Source organism: Ursus americanus, chromosome 35 (assembly GCF_024610735.1).
Source record: "Ursus americanus isolate L20-20 chromosome 35, mUrsAme1.1.p, whole genome shotgun sequence".
NCBI lineage: Eukaryota > Metazoa > Chordata > Mammalia > Carnivora > Ursidae > Ursus > Ursus americanus.
The window spans coordinates 16,570,121-16,589,320 of NC_142161.1; the positions used below are offsets into that span (position 1 = coordinate 16,570,121).

Genomic DNA, 19,200 nt, shown 5'->3' on the forward strand with positions numbered 1-19,200 from the left:
ATAGGGTAGCTCAATTTTTAACTTTTTAAGGGACCTCCACACTGTTTTCCAGAGTGGCTGTACCAAGTTGCATTCCCACCAACAATGTAGGAGGGATCCTCTTTCTCCACATCCTCTCCAACATTTGTTGTTTCTTGCCTTGTCTATTTTTGCCATTCTAACTGGCGTAAGGTGGTATCTCAGTGTGGCTTTGATTTAAATTTCCCTGATGGGTAATGATTTTGAACATTTTTTTCATGTGTCTGTTAGCCATTTGTATGTCTTCATTGGAAAAGTGTCTGTTCATATCTTCTGCCCATTTTTTGATTTGTTTATTTGTTTCTCGTGTATTGGGCTTGAGAAGTTCTTTGTAGATCTTGGATACCAGTCCTTTATCTGTAGTGTCATTTGCAAATATAGTCTCCCATTCCGTGGGCTGCCTCTTAGTTTTTTTGACTGTTTCCTTGGCTGTGCAGAAGCTTTTTATCTTGATGAAGTCCCATAAGTTCATTTTATCTTTTGTTCTCTTGCCTTTGGAGATGTGTCATGAAAAGGGTTGCTGCGGCCGATGTCGTAGAGGTTGCTGCCTATGTTCTCCTCTAGAATTTTGATGGATTCCTGTCTCACATCGAGGTCTTTCATCCATTTAGAGTTTATTTTTGTGTATGGTGTGAGAGAGTGGTCAAGTTTCATTCTTTTGCATGTAGCTGACCAATTTTCCCAGCACCATTTATTGAAGAGACTGTCTTTATTCCACTGGATGTTTTTTTCCTGCTTTGTCAAAGATTAGTTGCCCAAAGAGCCGAGGGTCCATTTCTGGGTTCTCTATTCTGTTCCATTGGTCTATGTGTCTGTTTTTGTGCCGGTACCATGCTGTCTTTGTGATCACAGCTTTGTAGTACAGCTTGAAATCCGGCATTGTGAAGCCCCCAGCTTTGTTTTTCCTTTTCAACAATTCCTTGGCGATTCGGGGCCTTTTCTAGTTCCATACAAATTTAAGGACTATTTGTTCCAGTTCTTTGAAAAATGTCATTGGTATTTTGATCGGGATAGCACTGAAAGTGTAGATTGCTCTGGGTAGCATGGACATTTTAACTATGTTAATTCTTCCGATCCATGAGCATGGAATATTTTTCCATCTTTTTGTGTCTTCCTCAATGTCTTTCAAGAGTGATTTGTAGTTTCCAGAATATAGATCCTTTATGTCTCTGGTTAAGTTAATTCCAAGGTAACGTATGATTTTTGATGCTGTTGTAAATGGGATGAATTCCCTAATTTCTCTTTCTTCAGTCTCATTATTCGTGTATAGAAATGCAACTGATTTCTGAGCATTGATTTTGTATCCCGCCACATTACTGAATTGCTCTATAACTTCTAGTAGTTTGGGAGTGGATTCTTTTGGGTTTTCCATATAGAGTATCATGTCACCTGCGAAGAGAGACAGTTTGACTTCTTCTTTGCCTATTTGGATACCTTTGATCCCTGTTTGTTGTCTGATTGCTGTTGCAAGGACTTCTAGTACTACGTTGAATAATAGTGGCGAGAGTGGGCATCCTTGTCGTGTTCCTGATCTTAGGGGAAAGGCTTCCAGCTTTTCCCCATTGAGTATAATATTTGCTGTAGGCTTTTCAAAGATGGCTTTTATGAGATTGAGAAATGTACACTCTATTCCTACACTCTGAAGGGTTTTAATCAGGAAAGGATGCTGCATTTTGTCAAATGCTTTTTCTGCATCAATTGAGAGGATCATATGGTTCCTGAGTCTTTTCTTGTTGATATGATGTATCACACTGATCGATTTGCGAATGTTGAACCACGCTTGCATCCCAGGTTATGAATCCCACTTGGTCATGATGGATAATCCTTTTAATGTACTGTTGGATTCTATTAGTAAGGATCTTGTTGAGGATTTTGGCATGTTTGACTAATTTTTTATCTTCTGTTCATGTGGCAGATTTCTGTGTTCACATTTCACTCCACTGTCTTTACTTGGACTTCTTTTTTTCCCCCAATAAACTTTTTATTTTAGAATACTTTTAGGTTTACAGAAAGTTTGCAAAGATAGTACAGGGAGTTTCCATATAGCCACCTGCCAGTTTTCCTTTTTGTTAACAGCTGAGGTTATTATGGTATATATGTCACAGGGGAAAAAGCAACATTGATACATAAACTCCACACTCTAGATTTCACTAGTTTTTCTCATGTCCTTTTTATGTTCCAAGATCCCATCCAGGATCCCATATGAATTTAGTTGCTATGTCTCCTTGCCTACCGTAGTCCTGTTTTCTCAGACTTCTCTTGTTTTTCATGACTTTGACAGTTTTCAGGAGTATTGGTCAGGCATTTGATAGAATGTTATTCAATTTGGGTTTTTCTGAATTTTTTCTCATGGTTAGACTGAGGTATTTTGGGGGGACAAAGAATACAGGACTGAAGTGCCATTCTCATCATATTATTTCAACATCATGCTATCAACATGACTTAACACGAGTGATGTTAATCTTGGTCACCCAGCCAAGGTAGTGCTTGCCATGTTTCTCCACTGTAAAGTTACTTACCAACATTCCCCTTTCATATTCTTTGAAGCAGATTACTTAAGTGCAGCCCATACTCAGAGGTGGGATAAGGGGTGTGGGCTGAGAGCTTAACTGAGCTCTACTTCCCTCATGGAAAATACCTACATAAATTATTTATAATTTTGATTTGTCTCCTCTCCCTCATTTATTTGTTTGTTTATGTTAGTATAGACTCATTGATACTCATTTAATACTTTGGGTTATAATCTAATACCGTGTTATTTATTTTGTTGCTTGAAGTATTCCATCTCAGCCATTGGAAGCTCTTTCAGTTGGCCTCCATAGCCCTTTGACATGTCCCCATCCTTTTGGTTTTTAAACACTTTTCTTCCTTTTCTGGCACTACAAGATGCCCTTGGATCATGTGTTGTAGGGATGTATAGGGATGTGCCTCACCCATAAAATCAGCCATTCCTCAAAGGGCCGTGATTCCTTTTGTTGGAAAACGGTTATTAGAAACCAAGGTCTGGATGCTGGGTGTGCTCATTGTTACTTGTTGTGACCACTTTTAGGCCCAATCAGCAGAAAGAGCTAGGAAATACATGTATGTATACTAACTAATATACATACACATGTATGAAATTATTCATGTATGTATCTATCTGTATCTTTATTAAGCTAAATCTGAATTCATACTTATTTCTCTGATTCTAATCCAGTGCCACATATTTCATTCTGGGTTTCTCCTTTTTCTTATGTGTAATTTCCTCTCCGACAGTAAGAAACCTGTTCTCCATCCCCCACCATCCATCATTTCCTTATTCCTTCTACCCCACTATACGTTATAACTCTTTCAGATTCATTAAGGCACATCCCCATGAGAAACAACTTTACCTACTAGAGTACACTGTTCATGTATAGTTCCTTTAGTCTTTAATCTTACAGTTTCCAAAGTACCACCTTCCAAAGTTACTTAGAAGGGCTCTTCTTTTTTCCCTCTACCTCCTTAAGTGAAGTTATGTAATATAGTTTGTAATATAGTCAGGCTCTTTTTCATAGTCCTCATACTATCCTAGGATCGTCTCACCTCCTGGTGATTCTTTTTCTGATTTTGGGGGATTTTGAATAAAGTTGCTTTAATTTAAGCATTTGCATACAGGTTTTATGTGGACATATGCTTTCAAATCTGTTGACATGATTCCTGGGACCTACGTTTAATCTATGTTAACTTTAGAAGAAACTGCCAAAGTCTCTTCCAGAGTGGCTGTACGACACCATTTTGTATTCCCATCAGCATGAATGGTTTTTTGTTCTCTTAATGGTGTGTTTAGCAGAACATAAGTTTTAAATATTGATGAAATTCAATTTATTGATTTTTTTTTCTTTCATGGATTATACTTTTGGTATTGAATCTAAAACTCATTGCCATATATAAGGTCACACAGGTTTTTTGAAATCCTTTCTTGAAACTTATAAATTTCATGTTTTACATTTAGATCTGTGATTTTTTGAGTTACTTTTTGTGTAAGGTAGGTGGTACTTGTGGTGGTGGTGAGTTTTTTGTTTTTTGCCTATGGACCTTCATTTATTCCAGTACCATTTATTGAAAAGGCCATCATTTTTCTATTAAATTTCATTGGTACTTTTGTCAAAACTCAGTTAACTATATGAGTGTGGATTAATTTCTGGACTTTATTTTCTGTTCTATTGATCTGTGTGTCTATCCCTTTGCCAATACCACATAGTATTGATTATTGAATCTTTATAGTGTCTGAAATCTGATAATGTTAGCCTTCTAATTTTGCTTTTTTATTACAAAATTGTTTTGGCTATTATAGTACCTTTGCTTTTCAGTATGCCTTTTAAAATCAGTTTGTTTATATCAACAAAAACATTTGCTGGGGATAGATGTTTTTATTTATTTTTTAAAGATTTTATTTATTTGACAGAGAGAGCATAAGCGGGGGGGGGGCGGGGGGGAGTGGGGGGGGGCGCGGCAGGCAGAGGGAGAGGGAGAAGCAGGCTCCCTGCTGTGCAGGGAGCCTGATGTGGGTCTGGATCCCAGAACCCTGGGATCATGACCTGAGCGGAAGGCAGCCGCTTAACTGACTGAGCCGCCCAGGCACCTCGGGCCAAATGTTTTTAAACATAACTTTTCAAAGTAGATGCCTTTTTTATTTTTATAACTTTACAGCTCTTCTTTGGGGATTTGCAAGTACTATTACACTCAGTTTATCAGCTACTGAGCAGTGATGTGTTTACATGTAATTCGTGACTGTAATCTTGTTACCTAGGTTGATTACCAATTTTATTCACGAAATTTGCTTCTAAATAGATTTTGTTTCTTTTCAGAAATCAAAATCACATCCCAAAGATAACAGATCAGCTTTTTATACAATGTCACAACTCCTTGAGGTAGATGATGCGTGTACTTATAGGTGAAAAAACTTTGAGTGGCTGACTATTTGCTCAGAGTCAAAGTCAATTACACATTGTAGGATTTATCTATCTCAGACTTACATAGGCAACTCAAACTTACCATATCCCAAATGGAATTTACTAATTCATTTTTAAACCTTATTCTCCCTTGACCCCTTGTCCCAGTCAGTGGCACAACCATCTGCCCACATATCCAAATCAAAACTTCTTCCTCAGAGCCTCTACTAGTTTGGTCTCTTAGTTTTGTTCATTCTCTCTTTAATTGATGGCTCTAAATTGAGCCTATCTTTCTTTACATTTTTTTTTTTTTACCTGCCATTGTCTACTTTAATTTGTACATACATTTGTTCCAGTTTTTATTACAATATATTAAAATTAGGGTTCCTTGAGGCAGACCCTTTCTCATTTGTTCTTTGTAGCATTTATATTAAGGGAGAAATGGGAAAGGGAGTAAAGAAAAACCCTCAATCCCAAGCCCTTTTAGTTATTTAGTCCATTCAATAAATATTTATTGAATATGTACTATGTGTCAGGTTACTCAGAACACAGCATTATGGCCCAGTTTAGTTGAGAAAATAGACATTAAAGAAATAACTACATAAATACTAAAATAATATTAATTGATATGAATAATTATTGGTTCTTAGGAACAGTTTGTAGTCCACTTCTACAGTTTTATAGTCTAGGGGTGCAGATTGGGGAGATCAGGAAAAATCATACATAAGAGGGAAGAACAACAACTTTAAAAGAATGGTATGTCAGCATAGTTTTAAATGTCACTGTGCATGCTCCTTTCTACTCAGTTGACATCTATAGGTTCTGAACTTTCAATAGTGCATTTTAGATGAATTCCTTATTAAGACAGAACCAATTTATAATTGATCTTTGCTTGACTGAAAGGCATATTTGGAGGCACTGAGTTATAGGTTGAAATAATACACATTATTTCACATCTCTTTTTGTTTTAATTCCTTATTTCTTGGTTCCTATAATCTTCAAATTCCTTCTGTCATTTTCATTTTTGCCAGTTCTGATCTACTTCTGTCTTTTTGTGATGTCTGTTTTGTCTATATTCTACTTCTGCCTTCCATTACCCCTTGAATCTTCAATGCTTTTTTCTGTTTCACTTTTATCCAAATTAGGAAAAAAGTAAAAAAGATTCAAGTTAAAATAAATAAAATTTGGGGCACCTGGGTGGCTCAGTCATTAAGTGTCTGCCTTTGGCTCAGGGCGTGATCCCGGCCTCCTGGGATCGAGCCCCACATCAGGCTCTTCCGCTATGAGCCTGCTTCTTCCTCTCCCACTCCCCCTGCCTGTGTTCCCTCTCTCGCTGGCTGTCTCTCTCTGTCAAATAAATAAAATCTTTTTAAAAAAATAACTAAAATTTACTTACTAATATAGACACATTTGTGTATGTATTTTCCAACTTTTGAGATCATGACATTCAGTCTGTTCAGTTTTTCTTTTTAACATATTAAGGTGGCACTGTGTAAAAATGAAAGAGAATAAAAAACAATTCAGAGATTTTTGATTAGGTGAACACAAGTTCCTTTTATCATTTGAGGTCAAAGTTTAGCTGCTTCCCATTGAACAAGGTGAATGACTATAGGTTCAGAAAGGAAAGACATGATATTGACTGATCTAGGGATAAATCAAGAAATGTGACATTTAATGCATGGGTCTTTTCACTTAGAGTGCAGGGGTGTCAGTCAGAATATGCACAGTATAGGAAATCAATTGAAACTTGAGCCCATGGACATTTACTTCAGCAAAATTCTTACTAATTATCATGACTATGTCTGGTTAGACTGTTATAGGCATAATTTAGTTTCCAAAAGGTTGAGATTCTTTTGTATCATTGTAAATCTCCTATTAATGATACATAATTTATAGTTTGCCAACTGTATTTCATATAATCAACTATACTTTCAATCTTTATTAAACCAGTAAAGCCTTATGTATTCTACATGTTGCTAGTAAACCTTAAGCCTCTAACAAGTCATTTTATATAGAAAATAGAAAGCCTGGTAAACTGTTTAAAATTGTCTTCTTAAGGGACGCCTGGGTGGCTCAGTGGGTTAAGCATTTGCCTTTGGCTCAGGTCATGATTCCAGGGTCCTGGGATCAAGTCCCGCATCGAGCTCCTTGCTCAGTGGGAAACCTGCTTCTCCCTCTGCCTGCTGTTCCCCCTGCTTGTGCTCTCTTTCAAATAAAATTGTCTTCTTTTTTCTAAAAGTAGGTTGTTTGCCTAATTTTTATGTTTTCTTAAGTCATAACGATAAGTGATGTCCTTATAAGACTGAATTTTATTTTCTGAAATCCACATTTTTGGGTGATTAGTCTTTAACTAGATAGTGAATGATCCAACTCAGAAAAATATGTCACAGTTGGCACTTAGAGTGTTTTAACATCAAAGATCTGGCCTCATTTTTCAGTGCTCTATATCAGGGATGAGCAAAGTAAAGACCTATGGTGCACATCCATCCCTCCAGTTGTTTTCGTGAATAAAGTCTTATTGGAGCACAGCCACACCTGTTCATTTACATATTATCTTTGGATGCTTTTGTACTAGAAAGGCAGCATTTAGTAACTGCAACAGAGAACATACAGCAAAGTCTAAAATACTATATGACTGTTTACAGAAAGTTTGCTGATCTTTGCTGTAAATAATCTAGTTGAAACTAAATTATGATGTACTTAATCTTTGATATCTATGACAAGTACTTCCTGAAACTTTTAAAGAAATACAAATAGAGAAATATAAATATTAGCCTTTTCTCTTTCCAGACTTGTGTTTATATTGAAAGTTATTTGTTTTTATGTAATTTTTCAACTCTCAGATTAACCATTTGGTCATTTTCATTAAAGTTTTAGTTTTCTCTTAATGAGCATTTATCACTGTACTTATAATGGATAACCATAGAGCAAAATTAGATCAATTATAAAGGATAGGGCGCCTGGGTGGCTCGTTCGGTTAAGCGTCTGCCTTTGGTTCAGGACATGATTCCAGGGTCCTGGGATCGAGCCCCATATCAGGTTCCCTGCTCAGCAGTGAGTCTGCTTCTCTTCTCTCCCACTCTCCCTGCTTGTGCACTCTCTGTCAAATAAATAAATAAAATCTTTTTAAAAATTATAAAGGATAATAATAAAGCAAATTTGAGATCCAAATAAATGCTAAGTGGTTGACCTCGTGCCCTGCATATCAGACCTGGCACACCTACCAAAACATGATTCAAATTCACCCATCAGCAAAATGATAAGTCACTATACCTTAGGTACTTCTAAGGGCAATCATATATATTATTTGTAGCTATAATGCTAGATTCATGTGGAAAGGATTTAGTATAACCTTTGATAAGAAAATTTTAATTTTTAAAAAATTTTAGTTTTTAGTAGAGAAATCTAATATTATACTAAATACAACTATCTTAACCATATCCTCTTGAAAGATATTAATATAAAACATTCAGACTCTTCATTTGTGTCTCCTTAAAGTAATAATTCTTCTTCACCTTACAATTCCTGAAAAAAACTTATAGGTATCACATAGAAATTGCATACACTGTGTTGTGTTGATTATTTTGAATGTACAAACTAGGTAACTTCACTACACTGTTATTTTCTTCCTAATCATATATGTAGTTCTTTGGAACAAAAGAAGGACATTTATAACCTTGAGATCTAAACTTTGTTTTTTTGCAAGAGTTTCCAGTAACCTACTAATCTGAGTATTTAGTTTTCATGTATCTTTTCATTTTAAATTATCAAGTTTAAGAAATTAATTATGAAATTTATAAGAATTTAAATTGAATCTCCTTTGGAAACTGCTGTAATTAGCTCATGGTCTGATTTTGTCTAAAAAGAACAATATTAAGGGAACTATTTCTCACTACATATGGCTTCCTTAAAAATGATATTTAGCCAACCAGTATCTGATGGTTAAATGCTACTGATGTTTTTCAAATAGTTTTATATGATCATAAATAAGTGTAAGAATTTTGTTATCTTATACTTTTCACTGTGTTTTTAATTGATTAAAAAAGAAATGATTATCTTCAGAGTTTTTGGAGAACAAGCTTTTATGAAGCAGGGTATTTGAAAACTGTTGATTTATTTTGGGAGAAATGTGAAATGTGAATCCAAGTGGACATTACTAGTTTGAGATATACTAAGTATACATAATTCAAAATTACTATGCCATCCTGTAAATTTATGCCATTTATGTATGTGTAGAAATAGTTTTTGATAGGGGCGCCTGGGTGGCTTAGTCACTTAAGTGTCTGCCTTCAGCTGGGGTGATGATCCCAGGGTCCTGCACTGGGCTCCCTGCTCAGCAGGGAGCCTGCTTCTCCCTCTCCCTCTGCCACTCCCTCTGCTTGTGCTCTCTCTTGCAGTCTCTCTCAAATAAATAAATAAATTCTTTTAAAAAAAAAAGAAATACTTTTTTTTGTATGTTTATTTTTTTCCTGTCAAAAATTCAATGTTCTAAATTTCTCTTCATGAATGTAGCAATTTCATTGAACTGTGGAGTTTGGAACAATTTTGTAATAAATTTATTAAGTTTCTCTATATCTTTTCCAAGTATCCTTTTTTATTGTGGTAAACATTAAATCATAGGAGCCCAGAAATTGGGGGGGGGAGGGAATGTGAGAAAACAGGAACTTATATATCTAAACATTTTAATTTTTAATTTAATATTAATACAATTCAAAATAATGGAGCCATTTCTAAAATCTACATCATTTTACTGATAGCCATTACAGATTTTCATTTAATTTACCCAATTTAATGGCTGCCTAAATTACATTATAGACATTTTCTAAGCTATGTCATTTAGAGCTTCTTTCTTTACCTTTCCTGCATTTGTTCAATTCACCAACATCAAAAAAATTTTCAGTAAGCACTATGACTCTTCTAAGACAAAATGCATTTATGAGAAGAACCAGTTTACTTCCTTAGTCTTTAAATTGAATAATTCTATATATGTAATGAAAGAGAGAAAATAACATTAATCATCTAAAAGCATGGTCCAGTTTGGTCAGCCTTTCTATATGATGTATTTGTTTTAACAAATAGATAGCAGCAGGAGATTTTCAGTTCAAATTTAGAGGTCATTATTTGTCTTTGCTTTTGAGGGAACATAGTTAAACTTTGCAATAAAAATACTTGCCTTGTTTTATTTGTGATGAAGTCCAAAAAACCAGAGGAAATACAGTTTTTGGTAAGAATTGAAAGTCCAGGAATAAATATAATGATGAGAAGTAGTGCTTCTATCACTAGGGAACTTTCCTCATCTAAGCACATATGAACAATTGATCCTTGTAGTCATATATAGCAGTAAACATTAATAACTTAACAGTCTGAAGTCAGTGCAGAAGATATGGAGCATTATTGAAAGATGGAGTCGAGCAGGTGGCACTTTAATATGTTCAGTGTCATGGTTGACTCTAAAGACTAGTCGAATGAAATTACTTGAGGTTCTAAAGATTTAAAAAGCGAACTCATTTTGCTGCACTAAGGAAATGCTACTGATCAGGCTTTCTGTGTCCCTTTTTTCTAGGCTAGAAAATATTAACCCTGAAGAAAATGACATGGTAAGCCATTCTCTGAGGAGATTTCTTGATGTCAGTCTTATATCTTAGAGGCTTAAGTTCAATTGAGTGGGTTTCAAGAACTAAGATGTGGGAAAAAGAAGAATTGACACACTAATAATGTACATCTTTGCTGCAATATGAAAATTCAATAACTTCACTCAGTCAATTTACAATTCACATGTGCCTATTAATTAAAACCCTATATTAAATAAAATATATTAAAACTCCATGTCTGACTAACATATAATGGTGTTGGTAGACATTACAGGAATTACTGAACAGAATAAACAACGCAGACACAGGAATAGCTATTCAGAAGAATGGAGCTGTAATTGTGGATAGAATCTACAAGACCAAGGAATGTAAAAAGAGAATCACTGCAGAAGAAATGAATGCGGTGATAGAAGAGCGGGATGCTGCTTTGTCTCAGGTAACTGCATGTATCTGTAAAAGCATTTCCCCCCATTTCTTTACCGTTAAAAAATGACCTTTCCCCACATAGTCTTAATTCAAATTAGTTTTTAGCATCTGATTAACACCACAATGATTAGATGTATTAAAATAGTCACAAATTTTGTTAGACCATTCTTCAAATACATGCATCCTCATTTCTGAATAAAACTGTTAGGTTGTTATAAAAATTTAGTTATATTTAAAAAAAAGAATTTAGTTTTATTCTTTAAAGTAATCACTTTTATATGAGACTTCTTACTTGAGTCTCAGTTTTGTGAGGGCTGAGATTATGTCTTTATTACTGTTTTATTCCCAGTGCCTAATTCAGTGCCTTTTAGTAAACATTGATAAATGAATCAAATTATTAGTGTATTCTTTTCTGAACATTACTTACACCTTCCTGCTCTAACTGAAACCTGATTCCCTCCCCGAGGATACTGCTTCCACTGCAGTCCTCTCAAGTAGTGATCGTTCTCCGTCCCACAGCCGTTACACCAGTGGGCTTAGAGGCTTGTTCCGCATTAGTGTTTTTACATTGTTGTTCCTTTTTTCTCTCTAAACACCTCGAGCTTTGAAGCGCGGGCCTCAGATTGTACCACCCAGTAGGCACTCCCGGTACAGTGCTGGGCACACTCCAGTGGTGCTTCCCTCATTTCTTGAAGATCTTACAACATATTTCATGGTCTCTTTCTTCAGCACACTCTTGTGGTTTTGAATTATGAAAAACAATTCTTGGTGATTTAAATTTCTATACAGATGATTCTTTCCCTGTTCTGGCCTCTCATCTCTTTGAATTTCTCTCCTCTCATCATCATGTGTTCTGCTCTACTTCCGCCATCCACCCTATGGTCATATCCTATTTCTGACCAGCACTTAAACTATCTTTCCAGTTCACTTAACTCCAGAACTCTGAGTAGCAAATTTCAACTCCACTGGCACCGATTTCTGTTGAATTTACCACTTATTTTCCTATTCCCTCAAGCCTCCTGTTCCCACTTCCCTCTTTACGGAGGGCTCACCTAATTATCACCAATTTGCATATAATATAACCTCAGTTCTCTTGGCCTTTTGTCCTACTCACCAAGCAAAACCTAAGCCTTTTATATTTAATTTTCTGCCTGTTCTACACCTTCGCAGCTTTATATGAGAGAAGAACATCACACAGATTTGCCAACTAACCCTTAAATTCATGACCATTGTCTTGAGGTAGGCCCTTGGTGTTGCCCGGCATTTTTCTGGCCTTTTGTTAGTCCATTCAAGGACTGTTTTATCTCCCTTCTCTCTTTAGATATCCAACCTTCTGCTTTTCCCGACCATTTCACTCACCAGCCTTCCTGCATTTGTACCCATATACTCTGCCTTTTGTATTTTATTTCTTACGTAGTACATGCCCTTGTTTAAGGACAATGTATTTCTATACTAGTTCTCGTCTTTTCTTGCTTGCTTAAGGTTATCACTTAATCAATTGCCTCTTTTCTCTCCTACTTCATAGAATGTTTCCTATTAGTTCATTTTTATCACTCTATAAAATAGTTTACTCTCTCCCATGGAGGCTGGATAGAAGTTTTGGTAAGTCTTAGTCTACCTGTGGCTCAGCCCAGTACTTTTGGTAAGGCTTCCCAAACAGAGCTGATACTCAGAAGGACCCTACTTCTGGCAAAACTTGTACTCTGGTGTTTATGTCCTCACCATTTAAGACTGTGGAACTCTCCATTATGCTTTTCAGAGGCTTTAGGGCTTGGCTTTTTAATTTCAAGCCCTGTACAGGTTTGGGATTTATCAAATGATTTGGGGGAGAAATAAGTCTCGGATCTCCAATTTTGTCACTTCAGTCCTGCACAGCTACCTAAAGCTTCGATGATTTCTCTGTCCTCCAACATGAGCCCTCTGTGCAGTCAAAGGCTGGCTTCCCAGCCCCTTACCCAGGCCTGGAATCTTTAAAACTCAGGGGTAAAAAAATGACTGCAGATCTGCAAACCACTCTCTTCAGAATCTTAGCCACTCAACTTATTGTTGGAGCTGCAGCCTTCTGACGTCTTTAAACTGGATTTTTAAATTTAATCTGACTTTTCTTGTTTTTGGCTGGAGCACTGTTTTGCCACAAATGATTTCCAGATAGGATGTGGAGAACTGACATTTATCTTCAGGTTAGATTTGGAAAAAGTCCTTAAACTTCTAAAATGAACAAACTGTTTTTACCATTTTGTGTCTTACTAACAGTATGCAATCTTGAGTCATTCAATATATTGTTGAAGAGATAGCCAAATTATTTGTAAGTACTTGGAAACAATTATAGTGTGAACTCAAACATTTGATTTTTTTATCATTTATTTTCTTAAGTTAACTGAAAATAAACACACAGAGCCTAATTCAATATTGACTGCTACCCATTCCTTCTTTCTCTCTATCCTTTGCTTGCTACCTTCATGATACATAAAGATAAAGAAATCAACATTTGGCAATATTTACCAACATGCCTTTATTTATAAATAGATATTATCCATCATTACAGTGTATTTATTATTTATCTATTGCATGTCTTTATTATGTTTTGTGAAGAAGCAGTTGTTTATTTTAATTATTTTAATTTGCATAGTTTTCAAGCTCTCTGGCCTAAATAGTATTCATTTTAATTTTTATGTCATAATCATTCTAAAAATGAACTTTTGAATTACTGTCTTATAGTTCTGAATGGAAACTTTTTTCCTTAATTTTTTAAAATAAGCTTTATTTTGGCACAGTTTTAGATTTGCGGGAATGTTTCAAAGGTAGTACAGTATGGCGTTCCCATATACCTTTAACCCCATGTACCTTTGACCCAGTTTTGATTTGCCCTGCTTTTGCCATTTTGCTCATGACTGTGGTAAGTTTGTTAAATTTAAGAAACCCACATTGGTAGAGTACTGTTAACTTCAGGCATTATTCAGATTTTACCAGTTTTCCATTAAAGTCCTGTTCAAGATTTAATCCAAGATGGGGCTCCTGGGTGGCTCAGTCATTAAGCATCTGCCTTCAGCTCAGGGAGTGATCCCAGGGTCCTGGGATCGAGCCCCGCATCGGGCTTCCTGCTCTGCTGGGAGCCTGCTTCTTCCTCTCCCACTCCCCCTGCTTGTGTTCCCTCCCTCGCTGGCTGTCTCTCTGTCAAATAAATAAATAAATAAATAAATAAATAAATAAATAAATAAAATCTTTTAAAAAAAAAGATTCAATCCAAGATACCACATTTCATTTAGTTGTCGGGTCTCTCCAGTCTCTTCTGGTCTGTAATATGTTCTGTGTAGTGCCAGTCCCATTCTATATAGCTATAGTGAGAAGTTCTTGATTTTGATACATTTGCTAATCTACTTCGTTTTTCAAACAAGTTAAAATCATTTATTTACTTGGACTGGCCTTGTTAAAATCTTATCTTTTTCTGATGAATCCTAATACTCTTATTTATTCGAATTCTTCTCCCATAACTTCTATCTCAAGCTGAGAACTGAGCGCCTTAAAATATTTTATAAGATGAATTAAAATTTTTATAATAAGCATTTGTTTGATTAAAGAATTATCTTACCACAGTCTTTCATTCATTCTTATCACTTTTGGCCCATTAGTGCTCATAAATAGTTTATGTTACAGAAATACCTGGTACTATGGGTAAAGCTAGAAACTTCCATTTCTTCACTAACTTTTCTGGGATCTTAAGTTTCATAGAACTCTAGAAGCTATCTAGTTAAACTACCCACTAAATTGAGGAATCTTATGACTAATTTTCAATTTTGTTAAGTAGTCATTCCCTCTTAATATCTTGCTCGTATTGGCCTCAGAACATTTGACTGATAAATTATATTGTATCAGATATATTTGAATATCTACATGAGCAATAGTGTCCTAATTCATACAGCTAGTCTTTGAGACACAATTGGATTCAGGCCAGACACCAATAAGCAACAGAAGAATAGAACTGGCCAGAATTGGCAATTCATTAGCTTTGAGGCCTGACCTTATTACAAGCTACGGTAACTTAAATAATCATTTGTGTTACTTTGGGTTCTCCAGGAAAACAGAACCAATAAAAAACATACATATAAACAGATTTACTATAAAGAATTGGCTCATGTTATTATGGAGGCTGAGAAGTTCAAGATCTTCAGTCAGTAAGCTAGATACCCAGGAGAACCAATGCTTTAGTACCAGTCTGAGTCCAAAGGCCTGAACAACCAGGAGAACCGATGATGTAAGTTCTGGTTCAAGTCCAAGTCTGAAAGCAAGGGAAGACCAATATACCAGTTTAAAGACAATCAGAGAGAAGGAATTCTTTCTTACTCAACTTTTTATTCTATTCAGGCCTCCTGAAATGGATTGAATGTGGAAGCCCATTCACATTGGGGAGAGCAGTCTGTTTTGTTCAGTCTACTGATTCACATGTTAATCTCATCCAGAAACATCCTCACAGACACACCCAGAAGTAATGCTTAATCAAATATCTGGACCCTGTGGCCTGGTCAGTTTTTCACATAAAATTAACAGTTACACCATTCTTAGGGGTTCTAGCTAAATTAGGCTAGTTCAGGCTAGTTTTGAATTCCATAGGCATAGATAAGGGCAGGGCCTAGCAGCAGGAAGCTGGGCCTCATTGATACTTGTACTTGGTACAGTAATATTGCAGAGATTTTTATTGATTGGACTGCAGCTGGTACCTGGAACATAGGTGAAGGGCCCAGTCCTGAGAACTGAATAAATTAGGCATGGGTATGGAGGTTGGGATATGGACTTTAGCCAAATGGGCCAGGGGCATTGATAAAATATATTCAAAACACCAAAGCAAAGGACTTGTCATAAAGACTTAGAAGATAGCAAAGATAAAGGAAAAAAGTGGTAAATTCTCTATGTACATAGATGTTTGGAATCAACTCCAGGCATAATTGATAATATGCTTATGGATCTTGAACTCACTTCATTCTCACCTACTGATAAGAATTAGACTTTCTGTTGCCAGACTTGATCAAAGTTAGTTTATGAACTATATGAAAAAGAGCTTGCAAGGTAAAAACTTTTAGGGTCAGAGCATAAGCAGGCAAAAGCAGATATTACCACTGTCTTTTCTCTCCCAGATTAAACATCTCAACATCCTCTGTCCTTTCCCTGGACTTCCTTTTCTTTGTTGTCTTCTAGATGTTAGTTTTCCCTTGTTGATCTATCAGGGCTGAATTAGTGACCATAAATTTCTATAACCTGAACACCATGTAGAGAATCTTAACTCGCCACTGTTTTTAGAAATAAGTCATTACAGATATCTAAAATCAATAATAACCCTTTTAATTTCTTCACTTTTGTTTATTGTTTTTGTTGAAAATATTTCTAAAACATTTATGTGCCTCCTTTAATAGGATATATTTAGCACATCTTTTTTTTTTGATCATTTAGTTATTTCATTTTTATCAAATCCTATAATGAAAAGTACAGATCCTGAAGTCCTTCAGGTCCAAAATTGACAAATACAAAAAGCATGAAAGGACCAAGGGGTAATCACCAGGGTAATTAAAGAAACTCAGCTTAATATTTCTCTAGTCAGGTTCCTTATTCTCTATAGCCTGTAAGCTACTACAAGCACTAAGCTACAGCTCCAGCAGAATGAAAAATAAACCAAGAGGAAGACATGCATCCAGTCCATTTTATAATGAAGAAAATTCTAGAAAGACACCTGTCCAATATACAGAAAGTGTAATTGGTCTGTTGTTGTATAACTCTTTCTGCCTTCATGTAAGCGTGTTTCCCCTCACTGGAACATGCTTTCTCTCCACTTGTTGCTCACTTGTCTATTTGAAGTAGACTGCTACTTCAAGGCTAATTTAACTATCTCTTTCATAAGGTCTTTCACATGAATCAATATGATAAATATCTTCTTTGTGTCCATATTTCACTTTGTATCCTGTTAACAGTACTTGTCATACTGCATTACACTGTCTTTCCTACTAGCATGAAGATAGAAACTATTTTTCTTTATGTTTCTGTCACAGTTTGATCCTTAGGACAGTGTAGGTACTTAATATATGTTGAATTAATGAACTGATGAGCTGAGCTATTTTAAATCAATTTCAAGGTACACAGAACTAAAAGAATTTGGTGAAATATTATTCATTCATTTACGTTTTATTGCATACCTGTTATGTGCCATGTGTTGGGAACCCAGCAATTCCAAATAGAAGGTTCTTTCTTGTACAAGACTTATATTTTAGAATGGAAATATAAACATAGTGAGCAAACTAACGAATAAAATATTTTCGAGTAGTAATGTGATGAAAATAAAAAGGTAGTGGAGAATAACCACAATGGGTAGTGGGGCTGTTACTTTAAATAGGGTGATCAAGGCAGGCCTCTTTGTCAACATGAATAGTTGAACTGAGACTTGAAAGAGGAGGAGGATCTAGCCATGCAAAGAACCATGGAAAGAGTGTTCCATCAGAAAATAATAGATCAGTAGTGCCCTGAGAGAGAATAAGCTTAGTGTGCTTAAGATGCTGATATGAACATACCCAACTTAAATGCGATTGACTTACAATGAGCAAAGAAAGATAGTAACAAGAGATGAGGTAGAAGAGATAGGCAGCAGACAAATCTGTATGGTCTTGTAGACCGTGGTAAGGAGTACACATTGTATCTAAATGCAGAAAAATTGAAAGAGAAAGGCTATTGCAATAGTCCATGCAAAAGGTGAAACTGATGATGGCTCAGACGAACAAGTGTAGATTTAGAGAAGTGAACAGTGGGAAATATTTCAGTAGTACAGTGAATAGAACTTTAAGGCAGATTGGTTTTGGGCATAAGGAAGCAGGAAGAATCAAGACTGACTCCGATATTTGGGGCTTGAAGACTGTAGGTATTTGCTCCATTTATTGTGATGGGCAAATTTTTGGGAGGAGATCAACATATTTTGGGAGGGAAATTACATTGTCTTGGAGGAGATCTATTTGAGATGATTCCTTAAAAATCAGATGGAAATATTGAGCAGGCATTTGACTATTGCAGCCATCAGCATGTACATAATTAAAGCTTGGGACTAGATGAGACAGATCATTGAGAAAGAACAAGGCCTAGGACCACACTCTGTGATGTGCCAACATTTAGCAGTTGGCCAGATTAGAAGGGGCCCATGTAGGAGACTGGAAAGGATGGTGAGTGAGGTAGGACACAAAAAAGAATGTGGTGCCAGAGAAGGCAAGAAAGTGCTTGCTAAAGATGAGAGTGATCAATTCCTTTGAATGGTGTTGAGAGATTGAGCAAAGTGAAGATGGAATGGTTACTTGTAGATTTGATCACATGGAAGATGTTGAGGGCTTCGACAAGAGTTTTGTCCAGGACAGAGGCCACATTGGAGTAGTTCGAGGAGAGACTGGAAAGTGAGGCAGTAAAAACAGCGCATGCACACTTCTTAGCCCTGTAATGGAGCCAGAGAAATTGGTGGTAGATGGAGAGGGGGCTTACGGTTCATGGGAGGGTTTCTCTTTTTTAATAGGAGATTCTAGGGCATGTAGTTGGTATATTGATGGAAATGAATCATGAAAAAAGAAAAGGTGATTTTAAAGGAGAGAAAAAAATTATTGTAGTAGGAAAGTCCTGGGGTAGATAAGTAGATTGAGAGGGGATAGGATGTAGAATATAGGTGCAAGAGTTGTCTTTTGCTAGGAACAGGGAAACTGCTTTCATTGTAACAGAGGAATACAAAAACTTGGATGGATGCACATGCTGGCAAGTTGATAAGTTTAGGGGATGGGGTGTCTTAATATAATTTAGATTCTCAGTGTGATGGGTCAGTGGATGATGCTAAAGATTTTATAAAGAGGAGATCGTTTGAAATAATTATCTTGGTTTGTTTGTGAATGAACATAACTAGAGAAATGTAGGATGCCAGGCAGAGCAGAATGCCCATTTGAGAATTAGGGTAGTGAATTTAAAGTGAAACCTGTCAGGAAAGTTGTGTGATTTCTTCTAGCAATATTCAGATCTGGAGTGTAGTGTGGTGTTGTCAAAATTTTAATAAGGGTTGGGGTTTTAATGGGTGAGGGACCAGGAAGTCATTACAGTGATGCCTATGGACTGTCCCTTATATAAAGAGGAAGAGGAGTGATGAGTGATGTAAAAGGAACTGAGGAAACTATAGCGTCACAGAAGGCAGAATCCTGGACTGCAAAAATCTGCTAAGTCTATGTATTGGAGTTCTTTGTTCATCTTGGAGT

At 36.1% G+C, this 19,200-nt stretch overlaps 1 protein-coding gene across 1 annotated transcript in view; it reads left to right on the top strand.

Annotated features, from left to right (window-relative positions):
* The window catches only part of MIPOL1 (mirror-image polydactyly 1), a 327,574-nt gene that overhangs the window by 88,735 nt on the left and 219,639 nt on the right, over nt 1-19,200 (top strand). Inside the window, exons 8-9 of the mRNA XM_045799749.2 lie at nt 10,495-10,528; nt 10,788-10,958. Coding sequence (XP_045655705.2) covers nt 10,495-10,528; nt 10,788-10,958 — 205 coding nt within the window. The remainder of the gene's footprint in view (nt 1-10,494; nt 10,529-10,787; nt 10,959-19,200) is intronic.